Source organism: Zonotrichia leucophrys, chromosome 1 (assembly GCF_028769735.1).
Source record: "Zonotrichia leucophrys gambelii isolate GWCS_2022_RI chromosome 1, RI_Zleu_2.0, whole genome shotgun sequence".
NCBI classification, from domain to species: Eukaryota; Metazoa; Chordata; class Aves; order Passeriformes; family Passerellidae; genus Zonotrichia; species Zonotrichia leucophrys.
The window spans coordinates 67010472-67034851 of NC_088169.1; the positions used below are offsets into that span (position 1 = coordinate 67010472).

The 24380-nt window shown below is 36.5% G+C and overlaps 1 protein-coding gene across 11 annotated transcripts in view; it reads right to left on the reverse strand.

The window, feature by feature from the left end:
• NBEA (neurobeachin) overlaps positions 1-24380 on the reverse strand; it is a 456358-nt gene that overhangs the window by 9123 nt on the left and 422855 nt on the right. For 8 of the 11 annotated variants that reach the window (XM_064716109.1, XM_064716119.1, XM_064716156.1 and 5 more), the window contains 5 exons: positions 14459-14548; positions 12772-12964; positions 10171-10242; positions 7500-7655; positions 6412-6582 (listed from right to left, as the gene is read on the reverse strand). In XM_064716109.1, coding sequence (XP_064572179.1) covers positions 6412-6582; positions 7500-7655; positions 10171-10242; positions 12772-12964; positions 14459-14548 — 682 coding nt within the window. The remainder of the gene's footprint in view (positions 1-6411; positions 6583-7499; positions 7656-10170; positions 10243-12771; positions 12965-14458; positions 14549-24380) is intronic. The other 3 variants (XM_064716099.1, XM_064716185.1, XM_064716139.1) reach the window with 1 other exon arrangement.

Below are 24380 nucleotides of genomic sequence, written 5' to 3' on the forward strand. Positions count from 1 at the left end.
GTACGTTTTTCTAGAAAGTCTAAACACACATATTTCCTTCTTGCTGATAAATACAATGCTTAATATTATTGTAAGGTTCTTTGGGAACAGATGGTGCTCCTGAATAACAAAGAAAAAAGAAAAAGGAAAGAAAGACAAAAGACTGTTACTATTTCTTTCATACTGTCCTTTTCCAGGAATTGTGTACAGATTTCTATGGGGACACATCTAGGAGGCTTCTGTATAAAGAAACATGAGAGCACATGGCAAATTTTAGCTTCCATTTCATCTCTCACTTTGACAAAAGCAAGTACAAGACTATACCTGAATTACTAGCTGAAACAGATTTTACTTTGCTATTTGTTTTACTGCCAGGACTTTTCAGGGGCACTCATCAGAAAAAAAAAATTTAGAAAATACAATGGCCTTCATGGAAGTAAAAATGTATGAGCCTTCTCAAATTTTTACTGTCAGAAAAAAAACATCTCAGAGTTTATTAAAAGATAATGCTACAATCAATTAATATGAGTATCTCAAAACAGAAAACAGCCAATAGCAATGCCCACAACATGAGGGAGCAATGAGTGTAAAACAAAGACTGCTGACAGGAAAATATTAGTATATTCAAAATATTCCCAGCTCTGGGAAGCAGAGCTGGTTTATTTGCTGAGGAGTATTGTATATAGCTACAAACAGTTCACCCAGGTGAGAGAGCTTTCAGGTACCTTGCACTAATCCAGAAGGTAAAATACAGTGGAGCACAGGAGAATATGGATTTGTAGCATCTCTTCTTATCTCTTTCACTAAATTGCTTTGGGACCTTGGGCAAGTTGCAGAACCACCCTGCACTGTATAATTCCCATGGAGCATGCTGTGTAGCACGGACACTGACATGTGTTGATAAAATACTAGAGATAACTGCATTATCTCAGGTAGATTATTGGCTCTTTCCCCTTTACATTGCAGCCTTAGACGAGAGATGCCTTTGGCAACCAGAGCAGAGATGGTGCCAGTAAAAATCATAAACCAATTTTCAAAGAGCTTCTGCTCTGGCAGTGCTAAGATACTCAAAATTTTGCTATTTCAAAAATTAATACTAAACTCTATAAAGTTACAAGTACCATAATAACTCCTTAAACAGACAAAGCAGATAGCACATGTGTCCATGTGCCAGTGCAGGGCCTTCAGCCAGCCACCCAGTCTTCTTGGTGCAGAGCCCACTGGTGACTATTTTTAAACTGCTGCCATTTCAAGGCTAAGCTAGGGCATATTAAAATGTGATAATGAAAGGGATATGATAAAATAATAAAAGGGATACAAAACAACAAGTGAAGGTTCTGAGCTCAGAATAACTACTTTTTCAAGACACAAACCTGGAGAACTCTTAATGTTTGCAACTTCAAATTGTTTCAAAATTATGTTATGCAAAAGGAACACATAAAGATATACTTCATGACAGGCACAGAAAAATGTATATTGACTTGACAAAGATATTTTATGGTAAAGTTTGCCCTTCCTTTCAGATATATACTGAACAAACTCACTGGGACGGGATGAATTCTTAACACCTGTGAAGATTATGTTATAAGGCTAAGCAAACCCATCTTATGGCTGATAGAGCATTTTTCAATGGTCAGCACGGTTGCTGTTAGAAAAAGTGGGGTTAACTCCCACACCTCTTGTGACCATCCTCTTGGAAGCTACAATAGGTAATGAGAAATGTCAAGTCCCAAGATCAATGAAATTTCAGGCTCTAGGGGAAAACCAGAAATAGCATTGATCCTTTTAAAGAACACCAGTCAGAGGATGAATGTAATATATTGCATGGAGAGGCTCAAGAGGATAAGCGGCCAGGTCCAACATACTTACCTGACAAAAAAATTCAATCAGCCTTTAGCACAAGCTGCCTACCCTTCCTTTCTTTCATGCCGGAGTCTGATTCCAATTAAAGTGTGCAAATTAATTTTTATCACTTCCAAATTACTTTCTGAATTTGTGTCTGTTTCAGATGAAAGCATCTGTCCCTCACTTTTCTGCAATTCTATCATCCACTTTGGTATATCTGTTCAAAGACTCTGAGATGGTTCTCATTTTCAAAGTCACTTGTTTGAAAGAGACATTCAATAAAGTAATCATAAAATATAAAAATAAAACAGCTATAATGATACATGTTGAACTCTAGGGCATATCATATACTTTCTTTGCTCCTTTTTTGTGATGACTAATACAGTTGCCATGTGAGAAGAAATTTGTATACAAATTAGCACTCAGCTAAAACAAATCCCTGTATATCATAAGAGAAGAAAAATCAAAACACAAATTGTCAAACTCCATCACAATAATTTTTCTATTCAGTCTCTGAGAACTGCAAAGATTTACATTTCCCATATCACTTCAAACAAATAAAGTAAGCAAACAATGTCCTTTGCATGTGCCGTGTCTTACTAAGAGAAAACAGATACCTTTCACTGCTCTTGCAACTGCAGCAGATTTATACAATCTGCTCATCAACTTAATAAGGTACAGATTCAGATTAGCTATATCAGATGGGCAATTTTGGCTCAGAAAGTAGATATCTGACCCTGGCAAGAGGACTAAACTTCATTCGGATCAGTGTTTTTCCAGTAGGTGGTATTTAAGTAAGCAGGGAGAAAGAAAGAAAAGGAAGTTCAAACGTACATAAACCCTGCATTCAGCTGCCCTTCAGCCTACAGGAAATCATGACACATCTCTTACTTTCCAGGAGCATTCCCAAACATCAGCCTCTAGTCTAGTCTTAACAGGACCTCCAACATCACCACTGTTGGAGTTTAGCAATGGCATAGCCATGAGGCCAATGTTGAACTAGAGGAAGTACAAACAGGGACAAGATTTGCCCTACGTGCTGCTGTTGAAGGTATGCACCCCATCGCTCCTGATCTCTTGATTTATTTCTATATCCAATCATCATGACATGTAATATGCATTAATTTGAGCATAGAAAAGAATTTTGCTTTCTACCAAATCTATAGGTTCTCAGGGCCCCAACCTATGACAACTTATAGCTGATAGTCAGCACATGCCTGTGAACATGGGAATGAGGGCTTTAATTCCCCCAGTCTCTACAGGTCAAGGATGTAGTCTCCTACTTCCTGGACAAGCATTCTAACCTGGAGATTTCCTTCAAGCGTTTTCAGAAAGCTACTGTATGGAAAGCATTGCATTTAAAAACTGGTAAAACTTCACTCTTCTCAGAGTGATTGTGAGAGGTGGCAAGAAATTGTGCCAGGTACAAATTAAACCAGAAACTAATTTTTGACACTTACTGTAGAATAAAAAAAGATAACTAGATAAGCGTATTGATTGGAAAAATTATTTTAAAATTATAAAATGAAGTTTACCATGCTCTCATAGGCAAGCTTTCAACTACTAAGCAAGACCAATCACTTGCATCTTTTCTCAGTTCTCCTCTTTAAACCAGAGCTGGTTCTGTATTTCCCACAGACCCAATTGAAGTGACCCACTGAACATACATTATTCAGCAGAAGGTTCTACAGAAGTCTGACAGGTTAGGTTGTTGACATAGTTGTTGTTTAGTAAAGATTACATCTACCTCGTGGCTTCTGTAATAGGAATTTTAGCAGAATCTGTAAGAAATTGGATCTGAAAATATTTAGCCTGAGAGTATTTCACAGTAAATTGTGATTTCTATGTTTTTGAATGAAATGGTATCTATATTTTTCTATACAAATGTCAAACCACACAAACTGTTCAGGACTGTAGGTTGGCTTTTTCTCCCCTTTAAGATTTTCTAAAACAACGAAACATCCACTGGTAACTGGATGTATTGAAGCTAAAATTGATAATTAATTAGATAATTATAAAGTCAAACCTCTAACCCAGGTAATTACTATACCTGACCTTTTTCTTTGAGTTCTTCACCTTTTTATATCCTCTGGTATAAATCACCTTATCTGTATCTCCAGATGACAGCTTTTAAAAAAACCAATATCCCTTTTTTTTCCCTCTGAAAATATCGTCTACATCTTTCTGGAAATTAATTCTAAAGATGTTAATTAATTGGATTTGATCTACATTGATCATATCATTTTCATTTTTTCCTACAAGGAAACCTTCTATCAACTCTACTATGTACTACTAATCTACTATAAAAGTGTAGATTAGGAAGTATTTCTTTATTACTTTGGTGGCTTTTACTATGTAAAACTTCAAACATATTTTCATAAGGATTGTTGAGAATGCTTCACTCTTGGAAAATAGTTTAAAGGGAATCAGTCATATGACAGTCATTATGTCTGCTTGTGGTAGCAAGCAGAAACTACTAGTCATTACTTCAGCAAAAACATTTAGTAATTTTAGAAGTTTTTAAAGGCCATTGTTTTAAAGGCCCTTTGTTTTTGTGATCTATCCCCATTAATGTATGCTCATGAAATTCAGAGTAGCTGTTAATAATGATATGTTTCCAGCACATGTAGTTCTGGTTATAGTACAGTACTAGTATATAATTAGCATATCCATGGTAGCTTCAGTCCAATGAATAGAGATAGAAATAATAGAAATGCCATCACTCTTCCTCAGCATGAGTCTTCAACATGAATATTAAAAAATCTTATCAATGTATTTCAAAGCTACCACAGTGGTCTTGGGTTCTTAATCTCCCTGAGTTCTGTTACCTGTGCCTGTAAGATTTCATTTGACTGGATGTGGCTATCTGCAGCACAGTCTCCTATTAATCTAACCATAAGGCCATTTCTTCAGCAAAACAGGGCCTTATGCACTCAGAGGCAGAGACAGAGAGCAAGTCATACAAGTAATTTTTGTTTTCATTTATTTCTGTCAGCCAGGTCATATCCTTCCTTTCATAAAATTAAGGACCTTCAAAGCAGACAATTCTGAAGTTATATAGCTAAGATATCAAATTTGAGATTCAAAAAGTACCACTTTTGAGCATTCAGGTCTGTAAGTGATGACAGACTAATACCAGAACTAAAATAATTCTAACTGGAAAAGAATTGAAGCGGTTTGTATCAGCCAGAAAGGAGATGCTAATTACAAGGCTGTCCAAGCCCTTTACAATAAAGGGAGGTAAGGGGAAAGTCTTACATTTTTTTCTTTAATGAGAGTAGAAAGCTCTTCTTATTTTTCTCTTATCATAGAAATGACTAATACTTTATATGAATCACACAGGCATTCAAAGAAGAAAAATGGCATCTACCTAAACAAACTGCTATGACATGAAAATCAGACTGAATTTATCCATATTGGAGAATTACATACTAAAAAAGTCATGGAATATAGACAAAAATTACAGAAATTTGTTATTGGAACACAATTTTCTTCTTTCCCCTCTATTTTCTCTGTTATAAAAGCAAATAAAATCTCTTGAGAAAGCAAGGCTTTTATGTCTCCCTTTTACCCTGCTTATAGACAAAAGGAAAAAAAGTCAAAATTCTATAAAAAGTTTTTTGCTGCAAAATTAACAAAATATTTACTTTGAAACACATTAAACACTTTTTTACCAGCCATTCAGTTGAAGAAATACTTTCACTTAGATGTCTGTAACTGACAGTGCTGCCTACAGTCACTATTTGAATCAGGGATCAGAACTGATAGTGACAGATTCTTCCATTTTTATCCAAAGACAAAACCCTTCTGTTGAAAATTATCATTAGAAATCAGAAGCTTCTTTAGGTGAAGTGGATAGTGTTGTATAAAACAGTTCTAGTGTATGGATAAAAGCTACTCTTCAGCTGCAGTCATATCTCTGGCTTGGGTGATGGGATCTTTAAATTAGCGGTGCAATTTGTGTCCTTTTGCATAAATTAATATTATTATTGTGTCCCACTGACTCTGCAAAGCACTGATAGCTAGTCCCATGCAAATGAAATGTAAACTTTTCTTGACATTTTATCTTCTATTTTTATTCAGTCAGATTGCTCTCCCAAACTAGAGAAAGACCTTTCTCAAGAGAGTCTCATTTAATTCCATGGCATGTGAGACATTCTTTTTTTGAAAAACCAAGCAGCTGATATAGCATGCTGTAGCACAAAAGGAGTAAGTTAAAATGCCAAAAAATATTTCCAGGGAAAGGGAAGTCAAAATATAGTGATATATGTCCTGTCACTTAAAGGCCACAACCATCTTGTTCTGGTTTATGATGACATGATGCTATAAGTGATAAAGGCAATTACAAACTTAGGAACTATACTCCCATCCTATTATCGCTTAACATGTAGAGAGTGTTTAAACATTTTTGTGGCAAGCAATCAATGCATTGTGTAGCATGTGGTGCTCTTCTTATACGAACTTTCAACCTGTAAGCAAAGTTACTTATATATTTGGCAATAACTTCGGAAGCTGAAAGAAGGAATGTTAAAAAAAAGAGGAGTGACAGAAGACCTCTGGGAGAGGTGTTATTTAAAGGACACTTACTGCTGTTTGGATTGTCACCTATGATATGATGCCGGCCGCTCCAGTACCAAAGCAGCAATGTAGCATCCCGAGACCCAGACACGATGTAGCAATCGCCCCCGATGTAGGACTCCGACCTGGCCAGGCAAGTCACGACATCCCAGTGGCCAAACACAATCTGAGTTAATTTGCCTGGTGGGAATGCAAAGTCATGCAAATTCAGTTTTCTAAGGTACTAGCAGCATTTAGAAATCATTAACTATATAATTAATATTCAGTTCAAATGCAACTTTTGTTTCATGTCCCATAATTAAAGTTCACTAAATGCTACAAGAAGATTAAAAAAAATCACAAAGATTAAACTTTTTTTTCCACCTTTTTTTTTCAGTCTTGTTGAAGGCTGTCCTCTGTGGCAATCCATAGTCTAACCCTTATCTCTGAAAATCAAGGCAGTGCTGTAGTCACTGAATATTAAGTGGAATTCTGGCTCCATCAGTATTTAAGCAATGGCATTAGAACACTATTTATGAATTTCATGAGTGACATGCATAAGACTTTACATGAACTTTTCCATAATTGTGCTACATTATCACGTTAAAAATGTGTATTTGTTCTATGTAATGTCAAACTAAGGTTTATTATGATTATCACCTCCTCCTTTCTATTATTACAATTAGTTTTTAGCAATATACTTAGTGACATTAGGCAAAGTAATCAGACAAAGGAACAAAATAGTGGTTCCTGTAGCAGGATATTCAACCTAATTCCTTACTACATGAAATAAGTAGAGCTAGAAATAATAGATCCATAAATATATTGTAACAAAAATTTGGTTGATTTTTTTGACATGATAAATTTCCTGAAGATAATTATGGTTTTCAAAAGTTGCTATTAATAAAACTGTATTCCATTTCCTTTTATATCCCCCATCTTCCATTAAAAAAATTATCTTAAAGTTATCATGCTGAAACAGTAATGAAAGGTTTTACAAGCTGCCCTTTACCATTTATTGAAATGTAAGCACAAGTATTAGATATGGTACTGTTAAGACAATAGTCTTTGTCCACTTTGTGACCCAGGAAGAACCAGAGAGCTGTATTTGAGGTCACCTGTTTCTGTGGAATAAACTCGAAAGCTCTTGTCCCAGAAACCGCAGATAAGAATGTAGCGATTATCTGCCGTGACCACGAAGCAATGCGCGTTGATCTGGATGCTCTGATCCACAAGGTCTGTGATCTGACGTTTGTTCACACCAGAGTTATTGGCTGTAACGAAATGCAAAACACATTTTACATGTAAGCCATTCCAACACCTTCCTGTCATCCATTTACAGGAGAAAATGAATACATTTAACTTGCAATGAACTGTGAATTTGTTGTTGAGTAAGCATTTTGAACATGAACATTTAGAGCTGTCTATATGGGTGTCAGAAATACAAAATTATTGTGAGATTTCTAGTTCCCCTTTGAATAAGAGATAAGATTTTACAGGAGATGACAATTTCTTATAAGTTGCCTGATGCACTGCATAATATGTGGTAATAATTTTAGTGCTCTGCTGAAGTAGTCTCTCGAAACGATCTGAACCAGGGAAAAGTGGCGATATGAAATCAATACTAACAATACTGCAGAGAGCCAGTTCTTACTGGTTGGTATCTCTTTCACAAAAAACAGCTTTTATTGTGTGGCCTTGACAACTCCACACCTTCAGATGCTTAACCAGATTAAAGACATAAAGATTCCACCAATGAATGAGGGGAGAACTTATTGTGGTCTTCAGAATCCTCACAAGGGGAAGTGGAGGAGCAGGTACTGATCTCCACTCTTGTGATCAGGGACAGAACTCAAGGAAAAGATGAGAAGCTCAGTAAGGGGATGTTTGCATTGAATATCCGGAAAATGTTTTTTACCCAGAGGGTGGCTGGGCCCTGGAACTGGCTCCTCAGGGAAGTGGTCACAGAACCAGCCTGAGAGAGTTCAAGAAAAGTTTGGACAATGCTCTTCAAGAAAAGTTTGGACAATGATGTGACTCTTGTGTGAGGTCCTGCACAGAGCCAGGCATTGGACTTGATGCTCCTGATGGGTCCCTTCCAACATAGCATATTTTATGGTTCCATGACTCTATTCAAACCTAATGTGATTTTCCAGTGCAGGCAAAGTAAGTGTTATCACCTGCTCCTCTAGCAGGGACCTAGGCCAAGGACAGTACTTTAAAAAGAGGTAATGACACTTAGAAACTCCCCCAGACTGAGGAAAAAGGAATGGTTCATGCAGAATGCCACCCGACTGCCAAACAGAGCCGGTTAGAAGGATGCTAATGACTGGGAACCCACAGCTAATGTTCTCTGCCCTCCCTGTGACACACAGACAAGATATGGCAACACCATAAACGTGTTCCATCTCAGTATTAACTTTCTGAAAGCTGAGTATATAATCTAAGTTAATTTTATCTACTCCATTCAGTCTCACTGGAGAAGAAGACATTTTTTCACTTGACAAGTCATTTCACACTGTAGTAGCTGTCTAAGTGCTAGACAATTCCAGAGGACAGTTTGTCTTTCTACAATAGTTATGGAGAGAATCTTGACAACTAATTTCAGTTACCCAAAGTTAGGGAGGTAACAATCACACTGAGAAATATGTTTCTCCTAACATAAGAACACAACCTAATGAAGACAATAATCTGATTTTCCCTATTTTCTGCTATTCTACTTAAAGTGCTCACAACTGCATGAATAAGAGATTCAGCCAAAAAACCCCTAGATTCAGCCAAAAAAACCCCACTCCATTCTATTTTAAAATTGCTCATGGAAGTTAATATCATATTTGCATACATTCTAAGAACACATATTTAAATTACCAGACCCTTTATGTCCATTAGCTGAAAGATAATGAATAGCAAATTACTCAAATTTCCAGAACAGATGCGCACAATAGTTGTGCCTTAGCTTGTGAGAGAAAAAACTAAAGAGAAAACCACTGTCATTATATGAGATCAAATGAAGCTCACAGAATGAGTAAGCTAACTTTCCTGAGGTACTTCTATGTAAATCTTTTGAACATGAATATTGACACAGAAAAAAATAAAACTTTATGTCTGGCTGTGTTTAAAAATGTAATTTTTTTCTCAACAATGCTACAAACTTGTCCCTACGAACCTTTTCTATCCTCAATTTCTGTTTCAAATTTCGGAACTCCCTCCCCCCTACAAATCAAATAAGTTACATAATGAAAATTTATGATCATTAGGAAGTCCTGTAATCTAACAATTTTAGCAGACTCTATTTCTCAAATAATTCACTTTTTTTAAAAAAATCTGGATTTAAAAAAATACTATCAATTTAAAAGCCAGTCTTTTAATTATTAAATTAGTATTGACTAAATCCAAATCATAAAGTGAATGAAAATAAATGGATCTGCATCTGCACTGATAAACATAGTGCTGGCTGTAAAAAAATATATGCTATCTCCATAGGACCCTCAAGTTTTATTTTACTAATGTGACCTGATAAGAGAACAGAATTATAGATGTGGGTTGACAATTAACTGACTTCATTGGTTGTTTCTTAAATACCAGTTGCTGGTGATGTTAATAACAAATAGTATTCATGTAATTCATTCAACATCAACAGCTAATGCTTTTTAATTCTTCAGTACTGACAAGTATAAATACTTTCCTATTTTCTCGGTTAAATGAAGCATAATATACAAATACTGATTAATCAATAATTATTGAAAATGCCAATTTCAAATATATTGCTACATTTTCATCTTGACATACCAATCAATGGATCCATTTCAATTGGCAGATGATGGGCTTGATCCAAAGAGTATCCTGGGGCTCCCCGAAGACCTACACATGAAAGGAGGAATAAAGCACATGGAAACCTTTTTACATGACTTTTCTAGGTTTAAAAGTTCATTATTGGATTATTATATATTTTTAGAAAGTAGCTTTTTACTATTTGCTTTATTAATGTCTTAAGATTTCTTTCTCTGTGATTCACAAATATGCATTTGTTAATTCTTTGTTTATGTAAAAGTAACTATAAATGTAGAAGCATCAACTTCATCACAACTTTTGCAGTCACACACATTCATTAAATAACTCATTTAAAATAGTATAAGAGATTTTTATTTTTACTTTTGAGCAGAGATCTTAGCACAGAAAATAAAGTTGATTAGATTAAACATTTTTATGAGTTTCTTGCATATGGAAGCCTGTACATGACAGAAACTTGGACCTTTTCATGGATTTATCTAAAAGTTTTAGACGTAAAAGTGTAGGGTACAGTAAATGTGCCACAATTATTCCTGTTCATTCTATTCTAAGCAGTCCTTAAGATGTTCAAATGTGCATCAGAGGCTGCAAATTTAGTGTTATCTTGTCATGCATAGATAGCATTGCTTTGGCTCTTCTGAGCACCTTCTCTGGTATACAAATCAAATAGTCATTACTGAAAACACCTTTTTTGTCACAAACTACTACCTTGCACAAGAATACCCTCTATAATACGACACAGAGATTTCTGAAGAATAAAGTCCATTTTCTACTACTGCAATAAACAACTGGAAGAGGTAAAAGAAAAGCTAGCTCTGCCATTTTCAGAAAGGCATAGCTCTGAGAACTTCCTCCCTTCTTTTGTCTCTTCTTTCAAAGCCCAAGCAGTTTGGGACAGATCTTTACTGGTGTTAACTTAGATTCATCCACTTCTATAATGAGATGTCTCTGTAAATGCCTCCTGCTGCTTGTTAATTCCGAAGCTCTACATACATTTTACAACAAGTGGTCTGTGCATACATTTCTGTAGATAAACTTGTCCTTTATATTAGAGTAATGCTTTATTAAAATAATATTATGGCAATAGTAGGAAATTGATACCCTGTCCTGGATTAGCCTCCTGCAAAATAAGCAACATTGTCAAGCAGGATGTAAAAGTTAAGAAAATCATTACAATCAGGTTTGATTCTCTAAACAGTTTTATTTTCCTCTCTTTCTATTATAATATATTTAGAAAATATTCCCTTTTTATTTTAATTTAGATCAGAGGTTTAAAAATGGTGTGAAACTGAATTTAGGCTTAGTTCATGCCTTGAATTCTAAATTTTTGCAACATGACATGTTTTACAAGAGCATAGAGGAAAACTTAAAACCTTACTGTCATATGCATCATGAAGACCAACAAAGCTTCAGCTAAACTAAACTAAAGGACTTCAAATGACAGTTTTTAAGGAAGCATTTGAACTCCAGCATACTGCGATATTAATGAGATTAATTCCTTCCCAATGAAGTACAGGTAGGAATTTTGGGTTCTGTTGACTCAAAAATGTGATTGAGAAAGGGCTACTCCAGAACCAAATAAGCTTCCTCAAATAGAGGAGACATGAGTGGTGATGGGTATAGAGTATTTGGACAGAATCCCTGAAAAATCAAAGGAAAATAATTAGGAATTAGCCAATCAATGTTAGTCAAAGGTGTATTAAAACAACACAGGACAGTTTCTGCACCTCCAAATAATTCCTAATGCTGGAATCTTCCATTGAGGACATTGTAGCTAAATACTTTCAAAAAATGCTGGGTTTTTTCCCCCCTCTAGATTTTTACCTTTTGTTTTAAAAAAAATGGGAAAAAGCATTTTTTCCACATAATGTAGTTGCACCTGATGGAGTATAATAAATATTTCCAGATATTGCAGCACAAGGGCTATCGCTGCAGGAAACTACCTGATAAAATGAAAACCTGCATGTTCCCTCATGCACCTCATGGCCCCACCACCTATTTAGCAATGCTTGGAACAGCCTTAGCACCTGCATGTCCAGGTGATATGCGCAGTCCTAACGACAATATGGAGAGGTGAGCAGAGGGGCTGGAAGGGAATTTTGGGATGACCCTGTTGGATGGGCTTTTGTGAGGGAATGAGGGAACTTCTCCTCAGAACAGTTCAGGGTCCAGCTGCTTAGACATGCTCAGGATCCCAGATAATCCAACAGCGACCCAGGGGAAGGCTTATGACAGGATCCTGAAATCTCTCTCTAGTGGCAGATAGGGATATACACTCTCTAGCATGTCAGTATGTATTCCTGAAACCTGGGACATATTAATATTTGCTGCATCGAGAGCAACAGCAGTCTCCTGAAAAGAATTGTATCAAAAACTGATCCTGAAGTCACCACAAATTGATTGGCTGCCACGGTGATGGGCTGCTGTTAAGGAGAGTGTTTCTAGGAATGACAGCAGAGAAAACAGAAGCTGTGATTATTTGACACAAACCAGAAGAAACAGTAAATTTTGGTGCACAGGCAGGTGAGTGAGCTAAATTGCACTCAAAGCGGCGTTGTTAAGGTCTCCAAATTTGAATGAAGCGTGTCTGCAAGGACCCACCTACTGTGTTGTGCCACCGATTGACTGCAAACAGCCTGCTGCAAGTGACTGTCACCACGGCAGGGATGGTCAGGTGGGGCAGCGTGTTGGCTGCCACGTGTGTGACAGGGGAATTGGATGGGAACTTCAGCACCATGATGACATCTTGCTGCATCTGATCTTTAAACATGAGGGGGCTCTGTGGAAGGAAACACTGTTGAGTAGAAAGGAGAAGAGAGCAGAAGAAAACAGAAGGGATAACACAATTAGTGAGGAGGTCTGAGGGAAAATGAGGTTAAAAAAGAGCAGGCAAGCATGTGCACATACAGGGAAAACAACACTACCTGTGCATCTAGTCTAGTGATGGAGGAGAGCAAGATCACAAGCTATTATTGGAACATTACACGAGGATAAATAGAGAATAGGTATGGTAAGGGTTATCATTATAGGGTACAAAATGACCATTAGCATTAATTAGCATACAGTAAAATGTAAAATTATTCAGTAGTTAATATTCATAGAGATATGTCTTAATGAGTTAATCAATTAACACATAATAAATATTAATTCTCTAAACTACAACAGTTGAAAAATAAATTTTAACAGTGAATCAAAAATGCAGATATATTTTTCTTAATGAATTCCTCATATGAAATACTGCATTTCCAAAAAGAGACAATTTAATTCTAAGTAAAACATATGCTTATTAAAGAGTCTGTAACCTAATAAGGTTATAATAACCTAAGCCTGTTCCATGATTCTGCAAATGACACAATTGTTTGTACGTGGGCAAGGACAGCTATCGAGTACTGGTTTTAAGGAGTTTTTTCCCAGCTACTGTTATAACAAAATTAACTATTTCTAAAAGGTCAAATATTCCTTTCTGCTTATCACCTTGAATTATTAAAAATATATTATCCGTATCTTAAGAATGTAGAATAAATATTATCTAAGTTTGACTTGTACACACCTAAAATAATACAACAACCACTTCCAGATCAATTTCCACTTTCACAGTGTACAGCTACATAAAGAGATTTCCTAATAGATAGATAAAATCATTGAAACTACTGCATGTATTTCTGTTGATTTGCAAAGCTTAAAAAAACCCTAGCTCTAAGGATTTCATCAAAGGCACTCAGGGCACAGAAATCTGTCTTGCTCAGTCTGGCTATTTCATATGATTCTTTGTAAGAAGGATAGAGAAGAATGTGATGGAAATGAATTTTGGAGTTTGAATTGAAACTCAAAATATACATTTCATTCTCCCGGGGGAATGGGCAGGAGGATTCCAGCACAATTTGAACTAAAATACTTCATTTTTGTCAAGCAGACATTGTTCATAAATCAGCCCCTAACAATGCATCCTTTAAAACAACACAACATACTCACTCTAAGGAAAGCCTGCAGACATTCCCACCACTTGCAGAAACAAGAATGCAAATATGTATTTATCAAGTTTATATTTTTTAAGATGGGGCCTTCTTATATCATATTAGTAAGGAAAATCCAGGACTGTCTGAAGCTAAAGCCAGTCACACCTCCACCTTGCTCTGCTAGATCCCTGTGATTTGTTGCTACCCAAAGCCAGTACGGCTGCATGGGCAATGGGGGGCATCAAAAGTGTTGCTTTAATGAGTACTTTATGACCTACAAGGGACCCTAAGGTTCAAAGGGAATGCATTCCCAGCCAGCAGTCATGTCTCACCAGGTGCATGGCAGAGCTCCGAGGTGGATGGGGCTCAATGAGCAACTGCGATGGCGTCTGTCCAAAGTTCTGTATCTGCGCCTCCATGGCCTGCGGGCAGAGGAGAGGGACTGTCAGGAGCAATATGCATCAAGGAGAGAGGTCAACACACTGTGTGACAATGCAGGCATATCCCAAGTCAGCCATGAAAAAAGTCCAGAAAATTCACCCGGTGCTCTCCTCCCAGGCTGCAGACTCATCCAAGTGTTAGTATTTTGTAGACAAGCTTTGCTTCTCCTTTCAAGCATGCTTCAGTTAACCAACTAACCATTCTCATCTCCAGTAACTGGCATTATATGTGAAAATGTTAACCTGTGAGGACATGCAGTTCAGGTCTTGAGAGAGCTTTTGGGGTTTTTGCACTAAAAAGAACATATATACCTTAATAAAGTCCTTTGTAAGGAGGAAAGTATGAGGGTCTCTAATAAAATAAGCTTCTGGAATCTTAAATGGGGGGAAAGAAAAGAAAACTGAGAAATAAAATTTATGTATTAAATATAATAATAAAAAAGTAGTATTTCAACAACATTAGTAGATGAAAACAAAAAAATGCCAGAAATTAACCTTGTCAGACACAGTAAGACAAATATAGAAATCTTTCCAATTTGCATACATTCAATGAATATTTATTTTATCCTTAATTTTATTGCATTTTTTAATGGGCTTTCAGGCTTCATGGGTTAGAAGTTAAAACTTTGCAATTTAAACACATTCTTTAGGACAAGTCTAATTTCAGAATAAATCTTGACTAATTTATAGGTAATAGAATACAGAACATATGCTGAAATACTTCTGCTACTCAAAGAGTTCATTCAAACAAAACTATATCTAAGATATGTTCTTAAAAACTTTGACAAAAGATTGTTACTGGTAGAAACAATACTGTTAGAGAATAGTCCTTATTTTTCAGACAGGTATTATTTTATTTGACCTTGTAAAATTGAGACTAAAGCATTCACAGAAAACTAAACTGTCAGATTTTGAAATGCACAGTGCATTATGTACCTATATATATACTGTAGCCTGAACTACTGACCCTTAATATTTTTCTTGTGATCTTTATGAATTTTTCATTGGCTACAGAGAATTAACATGAAAACCCAGGAAAACCATTACTATCTTGGTAAATTTTGTTATTTCCCTCAGACATAAAACAGTGAGAAGCACCATAAATACTTCAGGATACAGAGGAATCCTTTTAATGTACATATTTTGTCATTCCAACCTGTACTTTCCTCCACTTCACAACATAAATTTAAAAACAGATGTCAGAGAGAGATTTCCTAACAGGTCACTGATGTCCAGCACTCCTAATGCCCTAGACTGACAGGTATATAATGGAATACCACAAAAAAAATTTGCTGAAAAAGAAACAATGCAAAGTCCAGTCAAGCAGCTGAAGGACTTTGGATTGTAGCCCCAGCACATTTGATGCTGTAATTATATCAGTACAGGTGATTTCTCGTTTGTTGACTAATTCAGAGTGAACTTCTGCCTCCAAGGCACAGACTGTTTCTTGGGAACTTGTGAGCATCTCAGGTTTTATCAACATCATTTTATGGTGAATTAATTCAAAATCACAGATGACTTTTATACAAAACCAACACATTTGTGTGGGCATATGTGTATATGTGTGTATTTGTCCATACAGCAGCTATCTATATCTACCATACAGGCTGTATCTCTTTACACAATGTGTAAATACCTTCACTCATGCAGACATTTTTTACACAAGAATACAAAATTCACTTCAAGTCACATAAAAATAGCATTTTCTATTGCATTCAGAAGGGATTTACCAGAAGGGAAAGGAATCATACTTGTTTGTGAATTTCATTTTCAAAATTACAAATACTAATATTAACAATATCAGTATATATCAGTGTTATATATACTCCCACATATATCTGTTGATATTTTCAGAAAATTAATTTCCATTTTTCAGGGTTTTTTTTCCAAATAATTATCAAGGTTAATTTAATTCTAATTTTTAAAAGAATTCTGTGTTGAAATAGGAGTGTGAATTGTATTTGGCAGCAATAATGAAAAAAACCCAGATCTTCTTCTTCTACGCTTTAGAGTGATCCCTTAAATGATATTTATGTTCTCTCACAGGAGCACTGAAATGAATTATTTATTTTTTTTCAATGCAGTCCAGTTCTAATTTACACATTTATTTTCATGTTGTTCGGTCTTGGCAAATTCTGATTGCTTGTCTGTAAATTCCACACAAATAAATATTGCTGGCTTTCCCTCTCAGTTCAAGTAGATTTATGGAGGCAATAGAGAAGAAGAACGAGAAGTAGAATACAATCACAAACTCACATGAATTTTTCAGATTATGAGGAATGGACACTCCAAATGCAATTATCAAAAGCAGCTGCTATTTTACAGCTGAAAATGTGCTGGTAAATGCTCACATATTCTATGATCCTATAATTTTAAAACATTTTAGTTAATGTTGAGTCCTTTTGTAACCAGAACAAATACAGAACCAAGACCTTGATATTCAGGGAATACTGAATATTTTTGCTGGCTTGCATTTACAAGACAACTGCCTGTCCCCCACCCCATAGATAGTATTGTTATCCTTTTCAGTCAAAACGCCATTTGCAAAACTGACACCTCTTAGAAGCATTAAAGACACTGAACAATGCTGATTAAAAAATACCCATAACACTCAGCTCCTGCACTGCTACTGCACTACAGTCAGCACAACACCAGTGCCGTGCACAGCTACAGCTGGTACTGCTCTCTGGAGCTCACAGTACTCACAAAGGACAGAAAAACCTCGTCAAAACGTAACACACAAGATAAACATAAGCACACAGAGATAAAGTGACTGGCCCAAGGGTATTCCTAACGCTGCCTCCTATCAGACAACTTGACACAAAATGAAAAGCAGGTACAAAACAGATCTGTGAATAATAATGTAATACATTGATTTGTTTACAAGAGAACTCTGGCTGTATCTAAAGCTAATCTAAAAACTGGTAAGTGTACACCACAGTTTTTCTTGAGCTGTAAATCATCAAACTTTAGATTTATTTAGTGGCCTTAAACATTTCATTCTAATCAATCTATTCCTTTTCCTCCCATCAGATCTTGAGCATTGTGTGTGCAAAGTGCAGCACTACTCCCCAGGATACACATTACAGTCAATTTAATACAAATTTTAATAAAATCAAGTTTATTCTCATTTCACCTTGAAACGGCCTTCATGCAGAAAAAATATAAGCTTGGATTTCAGTGGCAGCCAGATTTAAAGCTTTCAGAACAGCAAAATGGCAATTATATTAGTTTTCTCTTCCTCAATAAGGTGTTGCAGAAAAGCTATTTAGTGAGCTGATTTGAGAATCCCCACTGTTTTTAATACACATAAAATGAGATTTGTACTCCAGACACTTCAGGGAGTATCTGTTAGGATATGATCATGTATTCAGAAAAATAAAATGGCTCTTAGCATATTATTTGATAATAGTAGGTCAGAATGAGGAAAAAAAATCTGCAAACTTGCTGGCAATTCCAAGTTTAAAATTAGTAAATCTCACACAAGCTAATTTATACACTCAAACCGAATGTGACTTCATAGGATTTAATAATGGTCATTTAAAAGTAATATAAATGCATATCCATTATATATTTGCATACATTTTGGTCAATAAATCAATATATCAGATAACCAAATCTTATGAATAATACAATGATCAATATCCTCCATGTTTTTTGCTCAAAGAAAGTAATTTACTGGTTTCCAGTTTTTATGCTTAAGGGTAGACTGCACATTTACAAGGACACTGGGATGCTGTCCTGCACCCTGGAGGGCAAGACCTTAGTGTTAGTTTCCCATGGAATGAAGAGTTCAATACATTTGCTTTGCTCATTATTGGGGTTTAATTCTAATTGAAATAAACAGAAGCATTTTACTAAACAATCCATGCACTCTGTTTCATTAGGGGTAAGAATTACTTCTAGTGGTCAAAGGCAATGCTTCCACCAGGAAGAAGCGAAACAGCAGAAACGGAGATGCACAGTGAAAGAGTTGTGAAGAGAAAGGAGAGGAGAGGGGAGGGGAGGTTCCGGGGAGAGGAGAGGAGAGGAGAGGAGAGGAGAGGAGGAGAGGAGAGGAGAGGAGAGGAGAGGAGAGGAGAGGAGAGGAGAGGAGAGGAGAGGAGAGGAGAGGAGAGGAGAGGAGAGGAGAGGAGAGGAGAGGAGAGGAGAGGAGAGGAGAGAGAGGAGAGGAGAGGAGAGGAGAGGAGAGGAGAGGAGAGGAGAGGAGAGGAGAGGAGAGGAGAGGAGAGGAGAGGAGAGGAGAGATACTCTTTCCAGTTAAAAGGGACCTACAATGATCACCCTGATCAACACCTGACTGCTGACCAAAAGCTGAAGCATGTTATTAAGGGCACTGTCCAAAAGCCTCTTAAGCAAGCACTCACAGGCTTGGGGCATCATCCATGCCTCTGAGAAGCCTATTCCAGTAGTTGATCAATCTCTCAGTAAGGAAATGCTTCCTATTGTCCAGTCCATACTTTCCCACATGCGGCTTTGAACTATACCCGTGTTCTGTCACTATATCCCAAGGAGAAGAAGCCATGTTCCTCTTGAGGAAGCCCTGCTGAATACATGTCCACAGCAGGGTTTTCCCAGGCTGGCTCCACTGGGGGCTGCATATCCCAACAGTGAGGTGAGCTCTGCCAGCTGCACCCCTGCAACACTCAGCTTCTGTGGTTTGGGAGACAATTCACACACTCCAAAGCTGCTCTGCAGCTTGAATGAAAGCATGGCAAATAGGGGTGGTTGGAATGTTCATTTCAGAAGCACAGTCCTTATCTAAATGCAAATGCTAAAACTGACTTGTGTGAGAAATTATGATTTTGTTTGCTTGCTAACACACCTCTGCAAAAAGGGTGTGTTAGCAAGCAAACTGCCATGAAGCAGTTTATTTTTAACATTCTTTTTCTCTAAAAAGGTTCTTTAGAAATGCAGGTAAAATCACCAAGGAAGATATTAACAGTCTGTTTCATTTGTAAAATCCCCTTTGCTGAGAGAGATGCCTGGTGATTTACCTAACACAAGAAACTTAAAAGCATGAGCACTTTTACTCTAAATCATGAAGGGAAGAAAGAAATTCCCGAAAATCAGACTGCACTGCAGATAGACAATATTTTTATTGTTACGTGAAGTACTCTTGTTTTATTAATCTTCACTGATTACCACAATGATCAGTAAACTTTATAAAATTTTTATTTCCATTTTTTATTGCTTTTAATTTTTTTAACATGTTCAGGCTTCTTACTACTAATTCCCATAATCCTGATGTATTTTGTTACCACACTGAAATTTTTCTATAATCCATTTTCCCCTATGCATTGGGACTGAGTCCAATGAAAAGTGAAAACCTGAGGCATTAGAGAAATATGCACCACAGCAATAGTCATCCAACACTGCAGTTCCTGAAAGTTTATTCCATTTTTGCATCCAAGTAAACACAGGAATCCTTTATGTACTCTCCCTCCTGTGCAGCCAGCACACTCAGCAGCCCCCAAGCACTGTCTTCTTCAGAGCAAATAAGATTGACAGCCCTTTGGTGGGTAACATAAACACCTTGAAGTGTTTTTGTTTTGTACGAGTGGTGTGAGGTATTGGTTTTTTCTTTGCATCTACAGATGTTAAGCAGCACTAGTATCTTCAGGATTTTTGATAAGTTGATTAAGAGTATTGAATTCCATTTTATTACTGTATGTTTGGAAGAAAGAAGTGTTGTAGTTTAAACACAAGCAGTGACTCAACTGCTCTGGCGGCTTCAATACAGTCAGTTATTTAATCAGGATACTCAAGGGACTGAAAGATGGGCACTGAAATGGATTTTCTCCACAGGTCACTACTTTATTAATTTAACAATGGAGAAGGGGCATCTTTAAGCTCATTCCCCTCACAGGAGGTATCTCACTGGATCCTGTGTGCAATTAAATAGCTCCCTAGCAGAACACAAACAGCTCAAAGCTGACCTTCAGCTTCCCCCCAGAGCTCTCCATCCCTGAACTTCTTCTTCATTCCCCTGTGAAAGGAGGGAGTGCTATGAAAGGAATGAGAATGTGAAAGGTAAGATCTCCTATTCTCTTTACAGGCATGAGTAATGTTGGTGATCTTGTCCAGCTCAGGGAGTGCTGCCTATACCTCTCACATTTACTTCATGAAGCTACCAATTGTGACACCTAGTTCTCCCCTCTTTCACCTTTATTTTATCTCCTTCTCATCCTCGGCCCTGGTACTCCAATATGATTCTCATGACAAAAGAAATATTTTAAACACTGCCAGCTGAAGCAAGCATTTGGCTAATGGACTGCAAGTGGGAAATAAATTCAATACATCTCACACACAAAAACAGAGCAGATGAAGCAAAAATACCATAAAGATAAATATCCTGCAGGCAGGACAGGTTTAGCTAAAAGTGTTCTTTACTCTTTCGTGCATTCTCTCACTATTGAAGTTCACGCTTGCCTGTGTACAAATGCTTCCATTCCCCTGAAAATTGGGGAGAACTTCCTTAGGCTGAAAAGGGTTGATATGAAGGAATTAACTGCTCCCCTCCCTTTCTATACTATACCAGAAAGAAAAGAAAAATCCTAAATTTTTTTCCCTTCCAACTCTGCCCAGAACAAAGGAATTTCTCACTGATATAACAAAATTCTCCCATGATATTACACTAAAACCTAAAAAAATCTGTTCTACTCTTAAGCAAAAAGATTTGACCCCAAATTCCTCTAACAAGGTCGGAGTTGTTATTGGGGCTTCTCAGGCCACACTGCTCATTTAATCACATTCCTTTTACAGCTCTGATAATTTTTTTTTAATGTGGGTCTTGCTCCCAGTCCATGACAAACAAATCCACTGCCTTTTCTTCCATGATGTTTGCCTGTACACAAAGGCAAATAGGAAGCATCCCTCTGCTCACAGAGTTCATGCTATGCAAAACCCTAAACATATCCCAGAAGTGAAGAAAGTAATATATTTGTTTATAATTTTGTATACAAATACATTCAAGATTGTTTTTCTTTTTTTTTTTTCTCTATTTGGTAGTCTATCTTAGACTTGAGTATTTCAGCTGGAATGTACCTACAGCAATCATCTTGTCCAACTGCCTGACCATTTCAGGGCTGACCAAAAGATAAAGGACGTTGTTAAGGGCATCATACAAATGCCTCTTAAATACTGGGAGGCTTCAGGCATTGGCCACCTCTCTAGGAAGTCTGTTCCAGTGGCTGACCACACTTTCAGAAAAGAAAAGCTTCCTAATGTTAGGAAGCTTTCCTAATGCTAGGAAGCCTATATAGGTATAGACTTCCCCTGGCACAGCTGTGAACCATTTTCACGTGTCCCTGAATATCAGAGGGAAGAGCTCAGCATCTCCCTCTCCACTCCCTTCTCAGGTAGCTTTAGAAAGTAATGAGGTCATCCACCACATAAAAACCATTTATTATTCTCATTTCATGCCATTGTTGTCTTCAGTTGAACCATTGTATTTCTTATGTTCATGTTTGTAATTATTTCTGTCCCATATAGATTGGTAACATTTATTGAAACTCTTGAGTTCATTGAAGTCATACCAAATGAAATCATTGTTCTGTCATCATTCTTTCAAATCTGTATTAAGTTTGTAAAACAAAATGTTGCTTTCTTTGATCATTAAGTCACTGAGCATGAAGATTAAAAAATGTTTTACTGCTAAATGAATTCCTAAGAGATATAATAGAACGATTCAATAATTCATCAATTATGTGACTTAATGACATATAGTTAAGGTTTTGAAACCTATTTGGCAATCAGGATTTTTTATTTTTAGATACTGAAATTTGCCCTTTAATCATTTCTCAATAAGCATCTAATGAGCAACCTCAGAAACAAGGGTTCCTCTCAATTTGAAAAACAATTTCATCTTTTCCAAAGACATTCATTCATTTCTTTTAAAATGAAAAAAAAATGCTGTTGTTTTTGGCTTATAAATATTTAAGGTGACTTCTGAAATAATTTATTATCACCTAAACTCTACCTATATAAGTAAACACTTCCATATCCTCTTCATTATTCAGACACCAACCCTGATGGTTAGATTCAAAAAGGTAAATGGGCAAAAGCTCTATGTGATTTGTTGGGTGAGAGGCCAGTCTGGATGATCTTTCCCATCTAGTGTTTAGGCCTATGGAACAAACTTCTCTTTGATATCTTGATTCTGCAATGCAAATTACTAAAAGGTACACCTGCAACATGGAATTTCCCTTTCGATACTACTCCTTTGTGTTACTCCTTTATAGGATGGTAAATCAAAGCATTTCAACATACAAAATTGCAGATGTGTCCCAGTTTGTATTTGCAAACCAAACCAAACCAAACCAGATGCATTTCCTCAACGTGCATCCCATTGTATAACTCCTGTTACTAAGAAAAAGTCCTCACTCTTAGGCCTTAGCAAGATCTGGCTCTGAACATCATGTTCAGAGTGAACATGATCAATTCATCTGCCCAAACTCTTCTTGAGTTTGCAGTGCTGGTTTAAAGTTTCAGGAAACTCAAGCTCTTCTTGTTGCTTCTACTCCTTTAGAAGCTATTCTTGCCAGCATCTGTCTTTTTCTTTCAAAAAAATTCTACCATTACAGTCTTAGCTTTTACATATTCTTGTCACTCCTACTCAGGAGTCTTTGCTTTTAAGCCAAGTGTTTCGATTATGCCATCCTTTAACTAATTTATTTTTCTCTTTTGCATATGAAATACAAGCCAGGATGATGAAACCTTAATTTATATTTTTAGATCTTTGGGATCTGGGTCTGTTGGGTTTTGTTTTTTTAAACAGAGGAAATGGAGGAAACTCATGAAACACACATTGATTTTTAAAAAGTCTCCTAGGATTCTAAGTGCACTACCTTCAGTAATGGTTACTTCTAAAGCAAAGATAAATTGGTTACATTTTCTTGAGTAAGAAATAAAAAGTCTTCTGAATTTTTAAATATAGATTATCTTCTCATAGGAACCACTACAGATTTTCAAACTCTACAAAAGATAAAGTAAAAGAATAAATAATAATAATAAAAAAGATAACTTTAATTAGCATTCTCTGGTGGGCAGTCACTAAAATTTACAGGCATTTAAAAAAAATACAAAACCACGGCTTCTGTCTGGGATGATACAATTGTTTCCTCATGTGAATGGCAGTGTGTTACAGCAAGAAAGACTGAATTTCCAGCTGTGCCAGGCTAAAAATTGCCAGTACTTTTCAATGCACCATCAACTGCATTTAAAAGCCTGCTAAATTTTACAAGTCAAAAGTAAGTAAAATAAAGCCTCTGTTTTTGTTTAGAGATGCCTAACTAGATTATCCTATGCAATATCTCAATTAATTCACTAGTTAAAAACTAAGTTCCCCAGGTCAAGACTAAAATCTAAAGATTTAAAATCTAAAGACTAAAAATCCCATGAAGTTTTGGGAAGGCCACAAATATAATTTCTCTCCATTAACCACACCAAGAGCTGTCTGTTCCTATGGTAATTCCCTCATTTCTATAAGGCACCCAATGACTGCCTTTCTAACCCTTTCTCTTCCTCCTTCTCCTCCTCAACAAAATGCCTATTCTATTATTTTCCTCTTTTTATTGTTCATTTGTCTTATCCTACTCCCTCCCTCAAGAAGACAGGAGTTCTGTAAATGCCCACCTTCCCACGCAATTCCATTTCTTTCCTTCATCCCCCATTATAATTTATTTTCAAACAGAGAAAATATATTCTCACCTTCACCTGTCCAGTTAAACTCTATGCCACATGCAAGACTTTAATCTGGACAAAAACTTGATACTGCTCTTGGTTCTAGTATTTAAAAATAATTTTTAAAATA